Source organism: Balaenoptera musculus, chromosome 21, assembly GCF_009873245.2.
Source record: "Balaenoptera musculus isolate JJ_BM4_2016_0621 chromosome 21, mBalMus1.pri.v3, whole genome shotgun sequence".
In the NCBI taxonomy this organism is placed as follows: Eukaryota; Metazoa; Chordata; class Mammalia; order Artiodactyla; family Balaenopteridae; genus Balaenoptera; species Balaenoptera musculus.
In genome coordinates, this window is record NC_045805.1 from 14,800,741 (window position 1) to 14,819,821 (window position 19,081).

The 19,081-nt window shown below is 41.1% G+C and overlaps 1 protein-coding gene across 1 annotated transcript; it reads left to right on the top strand.

Moving 5' to 3' along the window:
• The first annotated feature begins 2,247 nt into the window (after nucleotides 1–2,247).
• Nucleotides 2,248–18,790, top strand: LOC118888005 (cytochrome P450 4V2). Its single transcript, XM_036838954.1, has 11 exons — nucleotides 2,248–2,567; nucleotides 7,255–7,367; nucleotides 7,757–7,842; nucleotides 8,634–8,824; nucleotides 9,221–9,290; nucleotides 10,767–10,893; nucleotides 12,860–13,045; nucleotides 15,811–15,913; nucleotides 16,720–16,854; nucleotides 16,948–17,127; nucleotides 18,360–18,790. Exons 1-11 carry the CDS (start codon nucleotides 2,354–2,356, stop codon nucleotides 18,530–18,532), a joined length of 1,578 nt encoding a protein of 525 aa, XP_036694849.1. The 5' UTR covers nucleotides 2,248–2,353; the 3' UTR covers nucleotides 18,533–18,790.
• Nucleotides 18,791–19,081: the final 291 nt, after the last annotated feature.

A 19,081-nucleotide genomic window follows, 5' to 3' on the forward strand; every position in this document is an offset into this window, starting at 1 on the left:
CACCTTGGCACAGCACTGTTTCCTACACAGAGCATCCTTACATTTTATGGTGGACCTTCTAAGAGGCAGCACTGTGTACTTCGCTGCCAGGAGAGAAGGATGGTGCTGTGCATTTCTTGCAGGCCTGGCCATCTGACTGGTTTCCTCTGAAATGTAAATATTCCAAGGCAGTATGAGAAGGGTCCCATCTGGTAACAAGAAAACCACAGGAAAGATGAAAGGGAACAAAGGCACAAGGCTTTTATTTTGTTGACCCTTAAAAAATCTTCAGTGTCCTCTTCCTCACCCACAAATTGCCTTCAAAATAAAACTAAACTGTGTACGCCTGGCAGTCAAGGTTTATTTCAGCTTGCCCCATGCCACCCATCAACGTCATCTTGCTCTAGGCACTCTGAGCTACCCTGTGCTCCAAGCAGGGGCCCCTACACTGTCTCCTGAACCCCTCATATCCTTCCCTGAGCTGGAGCACTTCTTTTCTCATGCTGCCTGGAGCACTCACTCCCCCCACCCCACCCTCATCCCCATCCCTCCCTCTTTCTCCACTTCCTGAGGGCTGCAGTTACACGTTATATTCCTTGTTTTGTCCACAGGGATTAGCAGAGAGTCAGATATAGACAAATCCTGTACTTTTATAGCTTTAATTGACCTTGTGGCTCAGCCTCAGTCCTTTAGAGAGAAGAAAATGAAAGCCCAGAAGATATACTGAAAGATATTACACAGATATATTTTTTTAAAGTGTTAAAGTAATTAAACAATATGGAAGGGAATAACATAAAAAGTGTAAGTTCTTCTCCATTCCCACACAGTCAAGTTGATCATTATTCTTCTTTCCAGATATTAGTCTAGCTGCAGAGAAAAAAATTCTCCCAAAGAGGGCATTACATTATATACTTTGTTCTGCAACTTGTTTATTATTATTTTCCACTTAATATTTCATGAACATCTTTCTGTGTCAGCATATATAGATGACTTGAAGAAATTCAGTTGGAGAAAAGTCTTAGGTATGTTTTTCTCTACATCAAAGAGGCTCTGCAGGTGGCTGCGAGTAAAACTAATCCAATTAAGCAAAATAAAAATGCAGGGTATTCTCAATATCCCATCTTCCTTGGCACTTTTCCTATAGCTTAGGGACGTGCTGCTAGGAGAGGGACCCTCCATCCCAGCTCCTTTGTGAAGAAGGATCAAGTGTAGACAAGGGAACCAGAGTCAGGATTGGGTACCTGGAGAAAAGAGAGAATTTGGTAGTCAGGGAAACCAGCCCCTAGGCAGAAGCGGAGCAGCCTTCTCACTGTCCTTACCTTTTCCTTCTGCAGGCTCAGAGGTTTGTCTTCTTTCCCTTTTGAGAGCACTCCACAACTACTGTCTCCTTATCAAAACCTCCCCTCCCAGCATCACTTACCTCCACCGCTTTCAGAGAACTCGACCTCCATTCTCTCCCCCCGCCCTTGTCTTGCTCTCTTGGGGTGCTAGCTTTTCTTGTTCCCGAAAATATTTTGAAAAATATTTGGATCACAACAACCTTACTCACCGCCCCTGTGTCGCAATCAGCCATCCGATGCAGACTGATAGCTGGTGCCCCTGAGGTCGTGTCCCTAAGGCTACTCTGGATGGAAGGAGGCAGCTGCCCGAATGACCCGGATGCGGAAGCCAGGACGCAACCCACCTCCGGGCGGGTAGGCAGCCCGCGCCAGCGGAGTGGATCACGCGCAGACGTGAAAGGGAATGAGCTTAGGTGCCCAGCCGGGAAAAACGAGCTCCAGAGGCTGACTTTCAAACCAGATGCTTCTTTATTTCCACTTTAAAACATCCTGCGCACTCTAGCCTGAGTCGTCCCGTTCCCAGCAGAGGGGGGCCTATGAGCCGAAGCTCGGCCCCTCTGGCCCCGGGGCGCCTCTCCGTCACTAAGCCGCCTTCCATCTCACCTTCAGTATCCTCCCCACTCCACCCACTAACGTGCCGCCGTCTACAGCAGCGCGGCCTACAGAGCGCTCGTTTCCCGGACCTTCGTTTTCCGCTCGAAGCAAACAAAAGAGGCCGGTGACGTAGGCTTGGGCCGAGCCCCTAACAGCCCCCGCGGTGCCTTGTCGAGGAGCCTCGGAGGCCCCAACCTAGTCCCGAGAAGCAGGGCTGCCCCCGCTTCAGGGCGGCCGGACCTGTGCCCACCTCCGGCCGCACGGGGAAGTGAGCGGGGCCGGCGACGCCTCCTGCTCCCGCCCGAGTTTCGAGAGGCCGGGAGCTCCGCCCGGGGCCGGCGCCCTTGACCTCCCGGGGCTGCACCGCGCCCGCCGCCCCGAACATCCCGCCCCGCGGTCCCCGCAGTCTCAGTCCGGGTGCAGAGCGGCCCGCAGGCGCGATGCTGGCGCTGTGGCTGCTGAGCGTCGGGCAGAAGTTGCTGCTCTGGGGCGGGTTGTGCGCGGTCTCCCTGGCTGGCGCCATCCTCACCCTGAACCTCCTGCGGATGGTGGCGAGCTACGCGTGGACATGGCAGCAGATGCGTGCCGTCCCAACCTTGGAGGGCGCCTACCCCTTCCTGGGACACGCGCTGCTGTTAAAGCCGGACGCGAGAGGTAAGGGACCGCGCCCAGGCCGGCCATGTCCCCGTCCCAGGGATGGGGGCTCCCGACCTGCGCCGCGCCGCCGGCCTTCTTACAGCCTGGACACCAGGGCTTGAGGTGCTGACGCTGGGAGAGAGAAGGATTTGTCACCCGCTGGAGGATGGAGTCCCAGTTCTATCCAGTTTCCCTATGACACCTGGCAAAATTGCTAGTGCCCTCCGTTCCCAACGAACTTTTTCTTCGTGTACAGCATAGATTGCAGTATCTCTAAGCTTTTGTCCTTCTGCATTTTTGCTTCTTCTCTTCCCACCTCGTAGCTGCTCCTACCTCAGAACACTGCCGTCTTTGCTTCTGTCTTGGCTGTTAAAGCCTTAAAGGCATAAACTTCCCTGGAACAAGGCAAATCCTTAGAACTTAGAAATCTCTCTCTCTCTCTCTCCCTCTATCTCCCGCTCTCCCTCTCCCTCTCTCCCCCTCTCCCTCTCCCTCCCCCTCCCTCCCCCTCCCTCTCCCTCCCTCTCCCTCCCCCTCCCCTCCCCTCCCCCCCCTCCCTCTCCCTCCCTCCCTCTCCCTCTCTTCCTCTCCCTCTCCCTCTCTCCCTCTCCCTCTCTCTCCCTCTATCTCCCGCTCTCCCTCCCCCTCCCTCTCCCTCCCTCCCCCTCCCTCTCCCTCCTCCTCCCTCCCCCTCTCCCTCCCTCTCCCTCCCTCCCTCTCCCTCCCCTCCCTCCCTCTCTCTCTCTTTCTCTCTCCCTCTCCCTCTATCTCCCGCTCTCCCTCCCCCTCCCTCTCCCTCCCCCTCCCTCCCCCTCCCTCTCCCTCCCTCTCCCTCTCTCTCCCTCTCTCTCCCTCTCTCTCCCCCTCTCACATTTATTTATATGAAAACCACATTTGTAAAATCATCTTGGATAATACTAAAAGCAGAGCTAACCTCCCCTTCTACCCTAAGGCTTTATAGTATTAAAAAATAATTATGTAGAAATATGGGCCCTCCCATCCCCCCAAAAGAAACAATATACTTGAGGAGTCTCATCATATTCTTTTTGGGAATTTTTCTAAGAATTGAAATCTCTAGTGAATAAGACCTGTTTTAAAACAAACTGTGAGTTGATTGGAATATTTAACATAGTTATCTTTGGAATTACTTTCTGAGTGAAGAGAATGACAGTGTACTGTCTTTTATAAAGGGACTTTTTAATCCGTCATACAAGTACTGGATTTTGGCAACAGGTAAACTTTTGCTCAATTTCCAGCTTTGCAACCAAGTTGTTAGATTTGGGGAAGCTGTTTGGAACTCTCTAAGTTAGAGGGGTTTTGTTTGTTTGTTTACCATTTACTTGTAAACGTAACTATATTACAGAGTAATTTTAAGGATGAAATTGAATTCATGTGGTTTCCAGATCACTGTCTAGAACTTGGTTAGACTAAGTTAGTTAAAGCTGTCAATCAGCCATTTACTGAAGCCCTGCTTTGTGCCCAGCATTGAGCTCAGCAAAATTGGGGATATCAGAATACTCTGAGAAATACTCCCTGTTCTCAGCACCTTTGTCTCTTATACAGGAGGCTGTGCCTTTCATTTTGTGGCTGCTGTCCAAATTCTGCCCTCAGTAATTCCACCTGGAGTATTGCAGTTGCTTTCCCATGAGCCCTTTGAACTCTAATCTCTTGCTTTTGCATCTATGTCAGCACCCGTCTTCCTCAGCTGCTACCTGCTATTGGACCTGATATCTTCAAACCACAGATTCAGACTTCCCTGTCTCCTCTGTCAGACCAGACCAAGGCAGGCAGTATATTAGCACGAAGCCGGATATTTTGATACTGTTGACCTGACCCAGCTCTTTTCATGGCAATGTTACCAACTGTCTTGACCAGAAGACATTTTGAAGAAGTGTGGTAATATGGTTAAGGTGGTGCATTCTGGGGTCTGACTGCCTTGGGTACAAAGCCAGATTCCACCATTTACCAGCTCGGTGATATATTGGGCAAGTTGCTTAACTGTGCACAACTTCCTCAACTGTTTAATGACAGTAATAACAGCGTCCCTCCCCATGTAACTGTGGTGAGGCACAAAAGACATAATACACCTGAAACCTTGAGCACTAGATCTGACATATAATAACCTGCCATAGCAAGTAAATATGACATAATGAATGTTAATTATTTTAAGATTATTATTATTAGGTTTGGTGTGCAGAACGTGCAAACACTTACGAAAATCAAGACTATTGATTTAATTTTATATGCAGTGGACATCCCCAGCCTTAGCCCTTCTCCAACTTTGAACAACTTGCCCTGAAGCTCAGGGGTGGGTGAAGCTTAAGGATGGAAGAGGACCAGGGATGGACTGAGCACGTGCACATTTTTTGACATGGAAAAAGAGCTGAAGAGCTTAATGGTTCTGTTTTTTATGCCATACCAGTTTTTCTCCTTACCCAAATTCCCACGTAAAAAAAAACCCTGTCAAAATCTCAAGCATCATATTACTAGCCTCACAGTGAGTTTGGGATGAATCCCACTGTTGTCAATCAGGCATTCCCATTGCCCAGGAGAAGCCCTGGATACCCATATGCCTCCCAACTAGCCTTCCCCTCCACAAAATTGGAAAGGAAGAAGTAAAACTGTTACTATTTGCAGATAACATGATATTATAGAAAACCCTAAAGACTTCAGCAAAAAAAAATTATTAGAACTAATAAACTACTTCAGTAAAGTTGCAGGATACAAAATCAATATATAAAAATCAGTTATGTTTCTATACACTAATAATGAACTATCAGAAAGAGAAATTAAGAAAACAATCCCATTTACAATTGCATCAAAAAGAATAAAATACCTAGGAATAAATTTAACCAAGGAAGTAAAAAAGGTGTACACTGAAAACTATGAGACACTGCTGAAATAAATTGAATAAGACACAAATAAATGGAAAGATATTCCATGTTCATGGATTGGAAGAATTAATATTGTTAAAATTTCCATACTATCCAGAGCAATTCTCAGATTCAATGCAATCCCTATCAAGCTTTCAATGACGTTTGCCACAGAAATAGAATAGTACCAAATTTTGTATGGAATACAAATGACCTCAAATAGCCAAAGCAATTTTGAGAAAGAAGAACAAAACTGAAGGCATCACACTTCCTGATTTCAAGATATATTACAAAGCCATAGTAATCAAAACAGTATAGTATTGGCATAAATGCAGGCACATAGATCAATGGAACAGAATAGAAACCCAGAAATAAACAGATGGTGGTCAATTAATTTACCACAAAGGATCCAAGAATACATAATGGGGAAAGGACAGACTCTCAATAAATGGTGTTGGGAAAACTGGACAGACACTTGCAAAAGAATAAAACTGGACCACTATCTTACACCATGCATGATAATAACTCAAAATTGATTAAAGACTTAAGTGTAAGACCTGAAGCCATATACCTCATAGAAGAAAACATAAGCGGTAAGCTCCTTGATTTTTTGGATTTGACACCGAAAGCAAAGGCAACAAAAGGAAAAATAAACAATTGAGACTACATCAAATTAAAAAGCTTCTGCACAGCAAATAAAACCTTTAAGAAAATGAAAAGGAAACCTACAAAATGGGATACATGATTTGCAAATCATATATCTAATAAGGGGTTAATATCCAAAATGTATAAAGAACTCATACAACTCAATAGCAAAAAACCCTGAACAATCTCATTTAAAACTGGGCAGAGGGTCTGAATAGACATTTTCCCAAAGAAGGCATACAGATGACCAACAGATACATGAAAATGTGCTCAACATCACTACTCATCAGGGAAATGCAAATAAAAACCACAATAGGACTTCACCTCACACTTTTTAGAATGGCTATAATCAAAAAGACAAGAAGTAACAAATTTTGGCAAGAGAGAAGGGAACTCTTGAGCACTGTTGGTGAAAATGTAAATTGCTGCAGCCACTGTGGAAAATAGTATGGGGATTCCTCAAAACATTTAAACATTAAAAATTGAACTACCGTATGAGCCCTCAGTTTCACTTCCGGGTATATATACCAAGAAAATGAAAACATTAACTTGAAAAGATATATGCACACCATGTACACTGCAGTATTATTTACAGTAGCAAAGACATGGAAGCAACCTAAGTGTCCATCACTGGACGAATGGATAAAGAAAATGTGGTACACACACACACACACACACACACACACACACACACACAGAGGAATATTATTCAGTCATAAAAAAGAAGGAAATATTGCCATTTGTGAAAACATGGATGAACCTTGAGGGCATAATGCTCAACAAAGTAAGTCAGACAAAGCAAGGCAAGTACTGTGTGATCTCACTTCTGTGTGGAACCTAAAACAACAACAACAACAACAACAAATATCTCTCTGAGAGATATTAAGTGACTTGTCCAAAGTAAAACAAAAACAAAACCCCCAAGGAACCAAAAGACACAATAAGGAACTTATTACAAAATTTTTGTCTTTTTAAAAATTTTTATTGGAGTATAGTTGATTTACAATGTTGTGTTAATTTCATGTGTACAGCAAAGTGAATCAGTTATACATATACATATGCCCACTCTTTTTTAGATTCTTTTCCCATATAGGCCATTGCAGAGTACTAAATAGAGTTCCCTGTGCTGTATCCCTTAGACAAAATTCTTGTCTTGATTGAATTTAAGATTAAATATTTTCTCCCAGATTTTTTTCAGCAGATGATTCAGTACACTGAAGAACACCGACACCTGCCACTGCTGAAACTCTGGCTCGGGCCCATACCTGTGGTGTTCCTTTATAATGCAGAAAATGTGGAGGTGAGTATGTGGCAAATGTGATCAATATTCCACTGTCTGTCTGATGGTGTGGGAATCTCATTAGATGTGGTCATCCTCCGGATTCACCTGCCTCTACCCTCTCCCCTCAAGAAATGACTCTGCTTGGTTCCTAGTTTGTGGCAGGAACCAGGAATCATCTTGGACATTTTCCTTCCTTTCAACTCCATTTAGTCCTCAAGACTGAATGACAATTATAAGTTCAAAACTCTAATTGCATTTCTTTGAGGCACAGGAATGAAAATGAATCACAGAGAAATAACAATTATAAAATCTTGCTTTAAAAAGTAGTTGTGTTCTAGCCAGGTGTTCTTATAACTGAAATCATTTTGATGTCTATATCCCTCAATTTTTTTTTTTCTCTTTTAAAGGTAATTTTAACTAGTTCAAAGCACATTGACAAATCCTATATGTACAAGTTCCTAGAACCGTGGCTTGGCCTAGGACTTCTTACAAGGTACCTCAGTGGAAATTTGTAAAGCTGTCTTGTAGAAACAGTTACTTCTATGGGTAACTTGTTATTTCAGGAACTGACACAAGGTATTCTTCCAATAGCAAGATTGAGGTATTGGGAATTATGGGAGAAGCTGGAAGGAAAGGTCCAGCTAACAATGGGCCTTTGATAGATAGGGTGTATGGTAATCTCCAGCCACTATATTCAATAATGATAATCACTAGTGTTCCAAGAAAAATGAGGAGGTACTGATGTATGAATGGAGTAAAGCCAAGGATAGTTTGGAGAAGGGAAATCTTGAAAATATCATGAAAAAGGCAGTCACCCTCAGAGAAGTGAATCGAACACAGTAACCTCACTTCTTGAGTTGGCACCCAGAAACAGGACTCCGTCCTCTGAGAGAGGGCCTAGCAAGAGAAAGGCAGGACCCTGGTGGGGACTTTGGAGAATTCAAAGATAGTAGAGATTAAAGAAAATCATGGAGCAGTGGATCATCTGAGGGCTAAGATGTTGATAGAGGGGAGAAAAATTCTAAATTTTAGAAACTCAGAGCTCAGAAATTTAGAAAAATTCTAAATGTTTCCATTTTTAATGAATACTCTTCTAAACATTAGTAATATAGAACAGTATCCAAAATATTCACAACTATACATGAGTCTTTGTCATTCTGACCAAAGCATTTGAGAATCTGTAGATGAAGCTGTTTCAGGAGAACTTGATGATGACTATATTTATATTTTATTTGTTTCAGGTGTTGCTTGTTTTTTCTTTGTAACCGTGTATTTTATTTCTAGTACTGGAAACAAGTGGCGCTCTAGGAGAAAAATGTTAACACCCACTTTCCATTTTACAATTCTGGAAGATTTCTTAGATGTCATGAATGAACAAGCAAATATATTGGTTAATAAGCTTGAAAAATATGTTAACCAAGAAGCATTTAACTGCTTTTTTTACATCACTCTTTGTGCCTTAGATATAATCTGTGGTAAGTCTCACTGATTTATTTTTAAAGTTAGGATGTAAAGATAAAATGGCACAAATAGAAAATAACAGTCCATAGGGTGGGGCGGGGCGGGGGAGAAAGGACACTGGGTTCTTCTGGAAGGTTCTATTGCTAAATCAGCCACCTGAGAAGCAGCAGCCATTCATAGGACTTCGGGCAAGCGGTCACTGAGCCAACGTGACCAGACGGTCCGAGGGAAGGAAGGGCAGGAACTGGGAGTGAGAGAAGCAGAAGACGCAAGAGAAGAGGGAAAAGAACAATTCTACAATATATATGAACAGAACAGGACATAGCGTCTTTGATCAAGTGTCTGCCACTGGAAAATGTACCCAAGATACGTGCATGAATTGAATGGTTGCTTCTCACTATATTTTACAGAAACAGCTATGGGGAAGAACATTGGTGCTCAAAGCAACAATGATTCCGAGTATGTTCAAGCAGTTTATAGGTAAATGAAGTCCTAATTATTTCTAAAATTGTTATTGGGAATTCCCTAGCAGTCCAGTGGTTAGGACTCCATGCTTTCACTGTTGAGGGCCCAGGTTCTATCCCTGGCCAGGGAACTAAAGTCCTGCAAGCTGCGTGGTGTGGCCCAAAAAAATAAAATAAAATTGTTATTGATCAGGGCTTTAAAAAATTCTTGCTAATAATTTCTGTCTGTACTGTAGCTTTTTCATCATTTCAAAGTGAAACATTATACTAAAAATTAACCTAATCATTTAAGCATATCTTTCAACAGTACAGGAATGGTTATGGCACATCCAGATTATGCAGTAATTTTAAATGACTATTTTATAATATATCGAGAGATTACATTATGATGCTAAGTGATAAAAGAAAGACATAAATTTTTTTGTAGTTTGATAACCACTAGGTATAAAAAAATTATTCATAGAAAAAGCTAGGAGATACTATACCAAAATGTTAGCTGCGGTTATTATTATTTTGTGTGTGTGCTCTCTTATTGTGTTTTGGTTTTGTTGTGATTCATTCTCCTTTCCTATATTTTCTGCACTGAGTATGTATTATTTTTTAATTGAAATAATCAACTTTACTTTTAAAATTGCTTGTGATTATTCAGCTATTAAGAGGCAGGGCCAGGATTTGATTCAATGTATCCTATCTTTAAGTCCACGGCTCATTTCACTTCATCTTAACAACTACTTGTTGAGCATCTATAATCTGCCATTCCCTGCACAAGGTACTGACTAGTTTTATATGGGCATATGAAACAGAATAGCAGGGGAGACAGGCATTGAAGCAAATGAATATAAACTTATAAATTATAATAATTGCTTAGAAAGAAAAGATCAAGTTGATATGAGAGAGGAAAACAGGGATGTGTTTTACAGATTGCGTGGTCAGGAAAGGTCTTCTCTGAGGAATTGGCATCTAAGCTGGTCATGAAGGAGGAGATCGTGTAGAGGTCTTTCTGCTTCTCACTGGGAATAATGAGGGTGGTGCTCGTGACAGCTGTGTGACAGATGGGTATTTAATGAGCACTTTTCCGTGGAAGAGGGCAGCCAGTTGTTTACTGGCACTACGGAGGAGTGAGCAAGCAAATGAGTGGACATTATAAAGAGGCAGATTTCATATCAGCTTGTGGTACAAGAGCCACAGGCAGCCTGGGGTGGTCAAGAACTCTCCCTGGAGAAAAAGAAGCAGAGATCAGATGACCATTTAGTATGGATGTTTTATAACAGATTCTTCATTCCTCTAAAGAACCCATTAAATGTTTAAGCTTCACTGGATGTGTAATACCCCATGCCTTCATTGTTGAGTGTAAAGCCTGGATCTTAGCAGCCTCTAAGACGAATCATTATCATCCCTACATATTACCCTCATTGAGAGCGGGCATCAATTAGGTGCTCAAGAAATACACATTTTCAGTGTATCAGCTGATGTGTTTTTATCCTATTTATAGGATGAGTGATTCAATACATCAAAGAATGAAGATGCCCTGGCTCTGGCTTGACCTTTTGTTCTTTATATTTAAAGATGGATGGGAACACAAAAGGAGCCTAACAATCCTACATAATTTTACCAAAAACGTAAGCCCTTGATTTTTTTAATTGTGATAAAATATACACAACATAAAATTTACCATTAATTGCACTCACAGTGTTCTGAAACCATCACCACTCTCCATTTCTAGATCTTTTATACGTCCAAGATTTTTATGCTGTGTTAACATACGCTGGAGCCTGTGTCTCATAAAATAAAAGTTGAATAATAATGGAAAGAAGGAGACGGTGTGATTACATTTTAATTATGTACTCACCAAATATTAATTAAACACTTGTTAGGTGCCAAACACTGTACCAAGTGTTAAAGACACAGTAATAAGTAAGATATGTATGTCCCCTAAAAGAGGTTAGTCTAGTAGAGGAGGTTGTCTATTAAAAAAATTACAAAATGTGATACGAACTATAAATATTTATTAACAACCAGGGTGCTATGTTGAATGAATAAAGAGGAGGGGATCCGTGTTATGAGAGTCTTATGGCAAATGTTTGGATTAGGCAGTAGCTTTCAAAGGCAAAGGGCATTTATAGCAGTATCTCAACTTGGAAAAGATTAAAATTAACTAGATGTCACTATTTTACTTCCAATTAAAAAATAACAAGGAGATAGTGATATTGTTTCATATATAAGATGTCAGTCTTGTGTTAAACATGTGCTTTTGACAAAGCAATATTTAATTGAAGATATACATCAAATTATGATTTAAATGTACTGATAAAAGTACCAATTTAAATATATTCTCTCTTTGCTGTCAATTTCGGTTTCAACTATATTGGCATTGCTTCCTTACAGTGAGGTACAGCCCGTCACCAACAGATCATGTGGTTCCCAGTCAGGAAATGTTGGATGAATGAGGTGTTGGATTCAGGTGGCCACAGTGGAGGACAGAGTTATCTCCATTACTGGGCAGTAGGCGAATGACCAAATTTTTCCTCAAATTACATGCGTTACTATCAATACCAATAATTAATGAATTCCAAATTGGATGGACAATATTATTTATTTAATAAATATTGAAAATTGCATACTGGGTGCCAGGCCCTAGGGGGTTCCCCCGAGAATGAAAGGAGATATGGTGTTTTGTCCTCAAAGCAATTAGGATCTATTCATTCAAATCACTTAGTAGCAGGTTTGGTCAATTGCCTGATAGGAGAAGAAAGTTGAAATGTATAGCCACATTAAGTTTATGGGCTTTAATTCTTTTATTCATTCAGAAAATATCTAAGGGACGTCCTTAAAATGCCAGGCAGTGTTCTAAGGGTTGGAATTATATCAATGAACAAAGACAAATTTGCTGCCACATGGATGGTACATTCATGCAGTATATTATATAGCAAGTATACTATAATGTCAGGTGGTAAGTGAAATGGAAAAAAAATAAAGTAAGGTTAGGAAGATAGTGAGTGCTAGGGACCAGGTTAGCAGTGATCCGGGAAGGTCTTTCTGATGGTGTGAGAAGGGGCCAAGACCTCAAGAGGAGGGAGGGAGGGAGTGAGCCACACTGGCATCTGAAGAAAGAGAAATCTAGGCAGCAGGAACAGCAAGCACAGAGGGTGAGCTGACTGATCAACCTGCTGTCTCTTTCCTCCAGTGCAGCCTGTAATGAGAGCAATCCGTAATTTGTCTATTATATAATGATTGCATTCTCTCCACCACCTAAACTTTTTCTCATTAGCTCATCCAAATCTCTAGGGCACCACTTAGGGGACTACTAACTCTATTCCCGTGTTGGAAAGATGGCAGAAATAGCAATTGAATATTCTGAATTTGTCTGACATTAAATTTGTTTTTAAAAGTCTTATCAAATAATGCCCTAAAATGTTAACAGGAAGCTTTACTATATTTTCCACAAGAGCCTAAGTTATTGTTGAGTTTGAACAGGAAAGGTTTAGAAAAAATCCATGAAAGAAGCTAGTGTATTTTCATAAGAAAATATATTATGAGGCTACATCAAATTCCAAACAAGAGCATATGATTGTTTAAATCATACAGGTCATCACTGAACGGGCCAATGAAATGAAGAGACATGAAGAAGGTAGAAGTAATGACAAGGACTTTCCTCCACACAATAATAAACGCAGGGGTTTTCTTGACTTGCTTTTAAATGTGACTGATGACCAAGGGAACAAGCTGAGTTATGAAGAGATTCGAGAAGAAGTTGACACCTTTATGTTTGAGGTATTTTATCTCATCACGTTATTTTCGGGTATCATTAAACAAATTGCAGTTATTTTCTAGAATCTTTAGCATCATTTTTAAAAGTTTATTCAAGTTTTAAAGTAGCTTCATATAACTGAGGATGAGTCGCTGCATTATAATTAGAAATTACAAAATGTAAGAACCTGATTAAGTACCAGATCAGCTTTCTTCTTCAGAAAAAGCCTTTCACTCGTGGTGAGTATAGCACTAGACACATTGTTTTCTCAGGAAAACCTAAAACCCATTGGATTTTTCCAAGTAGAAAAGAAGTCAGAAATTGCTCTCATTCCCTATATTGCTTCATGCTTTTAAAAAATCTCTGAAACCCACAAGTCTGTCTTTTCACTACCTCCTTTTTGAAGTTCTAGCAAATGAGTGCTTAGCTCCTGCTTTGAGCTGCCCAAACTAGAGAAGAAAGCAACAGCCCTCCGACAGAGAATTTAACTAGTTTGTGATTCTAAAGGGATTTCTGACCTTCAAATAATGAAAAGAAAGATGCAGTTTTTACAAAAGGTAATTCTAGCATTATTAAATATTACAGAGTGAATCTCTCAGTGTGTAGATTGCCAAATAAAGTGAAGAAATGGTTTTAAAAAGCACCCTGTGGTAATATCCTGGAAGTGGAGGAAAGTGAAGGGCATATGTAGTTTTGGATGGCTCAGTACACGCCAGCCATGGATGGTGTGAGCAGCCCTGCTTGCAGACACCTGGGTACAGTGTACCTCTGGGTACAGTGTACCTCTGGGTATACTGCCAGAGCGCACGTTCTCCCGGGGGCACAGTGTAGGAAAGCAAGCTGTGTCAAGGGTCCCTAGACCCGAGTGCTCATTCTGGCTCCATGCTGACTAGCCTTATGAGATGGTGCCAATCATCTCAGATCTCTGTCACAGCTTCCCTGTGTATAAAATAGAGAGATGGATTAGATCAGTGGTTTTAAACTTCTTTTTTAAGCAGAGCGCTTCGTTGAAAAGAAATTTTATGCAGAAAATGGACATCTAAATTAGCTAAAAAGTGGAGCGGTGTTAAGCTGGGGTCTCTGGGGCCAAATCCCACCTCTAACCTGTACTAGAGGCGGGACCTCCGGTAACTCATGGAGCCTTTCTGGGCTTTGGTGTGCTCATTGTTATAGTACGGGCCTCGCAGGGTAAGTATAAGGATTAGATGAATGATTTTTTAAAGCGCACGAAGAATCTTGCCTGGCACATGGGAAGTGTGTGGTGGATACTGGCTATTATCATTTGATGTTAAAGTGGAGAGACTGTGTCACATCTCCACCCTGCATACACACGTACACACACACGCCCACATACATACACTCTCATGCACACGTGCACCCACACATCCTTCGCCTACCAAAAACCTCTCACTTTCATGAAAACAACTGGAATAATGATCTCTTTCTTCCAGCCCTAACACTGTTTGAAATTCTAAGTTTTTTCTTCTTTGCATCAAATAGGAGACACACCTCGTATGATTATAATATTGTGACCTCCTCCATAAAGAGGTTGCAGGTTATTACGACCACACCTTTCCTGCCCCAGGTGCTGACCACTGGATACTAAGGTTTCTGCCCCTGCCCTGTCCCACCAGCCTGCTTCTATAAACTGTGTGCTTTGTGCTTTGCTTAGTCCTGCTTTCTTCAGGTAGCAGACACGTGGAAGTAGGAAGTTCAGCAGACATCTCTTACACATTTAAATCAGGCTTCCACTTATAAATTCAAGAGAAGTTATTAAGAATTATTTAGCAAGAGCACTTCCTCCTGTGACTTTGGTAAACAACTGAGTGAAATGGACCAGATCTGGTCCGGAGCTCAGGGTAGTTTCTGTGAAGGAACAGCAAACCTGAGAAGAGGCAATGACACCAATATCAGAGACTTGGAAAATATATATTTTATAAAATTGCAGAATAAACCTCAAACAATTCAACTTAGAAGCTGTTTTATGAAGCAAGTGCTTTGGAGATTTCTGCCCAGAGAAAGGAAAATTATAACCATCACTTGTGTTGCGTAGGGAAAATGGAAAAGTAAGAACTTCCATAGAGGAAACAATTTGTTTTCTGTTTAGTTCCCCTAAAAGTCTTATTCATAGAGTTATAATATTATTATTGATTTTCCAAACTTTTTTTTTCTGCAGAACTCATGTAAAAAAAAATTCTTAGTCTGTTTTTAATCTCTAAGATGTAAATATCTGTATCAAGTATTTCACAGAGTTTTTCTGAAGGATAATTGAATTAGTTTCTGCACAGTACTTAGTATTTTGCCTAAAGCTCAGCAACTATTATGGGAGGCTATTTATCAACTTCCTGACATGCAGGATGTTACTCAGAACCACACATAGACACCCTGGTGTCCAGGGTTGACAGGTAAAGCCTACCTTACAAATGCTAGAAGGTGGAGGAGTACAGATCTGGTAAACTGGCTCATAAAAGTCAGACTCTTTCCCCTTAAAAACAGTCTAGAGCACCTAGTTCCCTTGGAAGGCCCCCTTATTAGCACAGCCTAGCCACTTCTCACCACGTATGCAGCTCTGTGTAGTGTTGAAATATCTATCTAAGCATGAATCTCCCCTTTGAAGGGATCATTTTCTTTGTTTGTTTCTCACCAAGGTAAGATACTGTACCAAATTAATTTGTTCTGTTTGGAGTCCCAGTGCAGCTGTCAAATCCAGAGACAATTCAAAATAGAGTTCTCTCTTCTAATCTTCGCAATACTACTCCGCTAAGTTATTTTTTCCTTACATTTGTAGGGTCACGATACGACCGCAGCTGCAATAAACTTGTCCTTATATCTATTGGGTTCGTATCCAGAAGTCCAGCAAAAAGTGGACCATGAACTGGAGGAAGTGTTTGGTATGTTTTGTCCCTTCACTAGTTACACTGTGGGTACCACGTCCATGGAAGCAAGTGTTGTTCTTGCTCATGAAGGATAAACAGCAGGACCTGTTCTAAAGATACAGCAATAAGCAGGAAGTCTCCCCTATGGGATCCCTTCCAGTCCCAGTCTTCTTAGCAAAGCCTTATTCAGCACTTACAGAATACAGGCATTTGCTAATTGCATGGCATGTGCCTGCACTGGGCTAGATGCTGGGGATGCACAGATAAATGTTACTGTCCTCAAGCATCTCACTTAGTAGATGAAGCAGACATATCTACATAAAGCACTGAGTCATGGGGTCAAGGAAAACTGTTTCATACAGCATTGCATCTGGCCACGAATGAGAGAAAAGATGCATTAAGCCGGTAGGACAAACTTTTCTATTACACAGCCAGCAGTCCGCAGGTACGCTGTCCTAGGCTGATGCCAGCAGTGATGTCATTGGAGTCCCAGCACCCCAGAAGGGAACTCTGTCCCATTAATCAGCCGCTCTCCTCTCTTCCCGCAGCCCCTGGCAACTGCTAAGTTACTATCTGTCTCTGTGGATTCACTACCTGTTCTGAATACTTCCTATAAATGGAATCCCACAACATGTGACCGTTGGTGTCTGGTTTCTTTTACTGAACATATCTCATTTTATTTTGATTATGGGTAATACTAGAAACTCTACTTTAGCTGTAGGTATTTAACATGTTTTGATGCGTGTATTCTTCTTCAATGTCCCATCCCCCAAGCTCAAATAATCCTTTCCTTGTTATCTCATGTATTTACTTAAAACCAGGGAGATCTGATCGTCCTGCTACCTTAGATGACCTGAAGAAACTTAAATATCTCGAATGTGTTGTTAAAGAGAGCCTTCGCCTTTTTCCTTCTGTTCCTTTCTTTGCCCGTAATCTTAATGAAGACTGTGAAGTTGGTAAGAATTCTATAATTTGAATAGGAGGGAGAGTGGATTATTTTAATGTCTGTCTTGCTCCATCCTCATGGCCTATTGACTACTTCTTGACAGCGGGTTACAAAATCGTGAAAGGCTCTCAAGTAATCATCATGCCCTATGCACTGCACAGAGATCCAAGGTACTTCCCCAATCCTGAGGAATTCAAGCCAGAAAGGTTCTTTCCCGAGAATTCGAAAGGACGTCATTCATACGCATATGTGCCCTTCTCTGCTGGACCCCGAAACTGTATAGGTTTGTATCCGTCAGAACTTGTTTGACTTTTCAGGCCTGCAGAGTAGGCGGTTTCACACAAAAATTTCTTGAGATGTAGCAGCCCATAGGCAACTGTCTTTTAAAAAAACTGGCTTCCTCTTCCCTCCACTTTACTATACATTATTTTTTTAAAATATGACTGTCATAAAGTGTATTAGTTTGCTAGGGCAGCCATAACTAGGTACCACACACTGGGTGGCTTAAACCACAGGAATTTATTTTCTCCCAATTCTGAAGCTAGAAGTCCAAGATTCAGGTATCAGCAGGATTGGTAATAAATACCTGCTTAGCTTGTAAATGATCTTCTTCTCCCTATCTCCCCACATAGTCTTTCCTCTGTGTGTGTCTGTGTCGTAATCTCTTCTTTTTATAGGGACCACCAGTCAGATTGGATTAGGGTCCACCCATCTGATTATTTTATTTTATTTTTGACCATTTTAATTTAATTACTTCTTTAACATTCCCATCTCCAAATAGTCATATTCTGAGATACTGAGGTTTAGGACTTCAACCTATGAATTTGGGGGTACACAATTTAGCCCATAACATAAAGCATAAATAGTTTCATGGTAGAGTTTGAAAATGTTGTAGCTTTTAGATTAAAATAGAACATACTTCATATGATACAAAACTTATTTATAACAATTAGTTATATTTAGCTTAATTTCTGTATTTGTTGATTTTAAGAACTGCATTTTGCAAAACCAAAACACAAAATGCTTACCACAAGGCCAGCTGAAGTGCTTAAGCAAAGTGAATGCACATCACCGTGCATTATAAACACTTTCAGCTTCAGAATCTCTAGCATTTTATCGTTTATGTAAATGCAGACATTTGTAAATTAAGGCCAGATTTAAATGGATGAATCTGACGCTTATTTAGTACCTCTAGAGTAAATTAAATTTAAGTTAAAGGCTCAAATAAGAAATCAGTCGAGAGTAGTGATTCTCATGCTTAAACGAGCCCAGGATTCATCTCACGTTTTGCTAAAATACAAATGCCTGGCCCACTTCTGCTGTTCAGATGCACTGGGTGGGAACAGGAAGGGCACTCAAGGATCTTCATGTTTTACAAGCATCCCAGGTGATTCTGATTCTCCCAGGACCCACTGCGAAAATATAAAATTGCTTGCTTCCTCTAATCGGACTTGTGATTTCTCACATTTGAGATATATCTATCATTAAAGTGTTGCTATTTACATTAATTTGAAGGTCAAAAGTTTGCCATGATGGAAGAAAAGACCATTCTTTCCTGCATCCTGAGGCATTTTTGGGTAGAATCCAACCAAAAAAGAGAAGAACTTGGTCTGGCAGGAGAACTGATTCTTCGTCCAAGTAATGGCATCTGGATCAAGTTGAAGAGGAGAAACACAAATGAATCCTAACTATACTATTGGGCTGCTCTCTTACCACAAAAAGGTCTTTCTTTAAAGGAAGCTTTGCATTTACAGTTCTTAGATCATGAACTCAATATTCTTAATCCCTAAACCTAATTTTTTTCTTGTCCCCACTTACCTTGGGGTCAAGTCTACCAAAGCGAGAGTTTTCATATCTCCATCACCATCATAGCTCTGACCCCTGGTCTTGATCCCAAAAGTAAACTGATGACTGTACCCAAATAAACACATAAAAGCTTCTCAACAGAGGGATCCACAGGCCAATTCAATTTCAATCAATGGGCCCAAAGGATATAATTTAAGTGAAGTTCCAGAATATTTTTAAGGTATTCTTGTAGACTCAGGAACATATACATGCATGTATATATATACATTTGTTTGAAAAGGGTGAGTAATTAAGTACTTAGACATAAGGAGCTTAAGTTTCAAGAATTATATCAGTGGCATCAATTATGAGAAGACTAACCATTATGATACTTTTCAGATTTAATCTTCTACAGCAGATCATTTATAAGTTGACTCAGAGGTTCTGTTCCT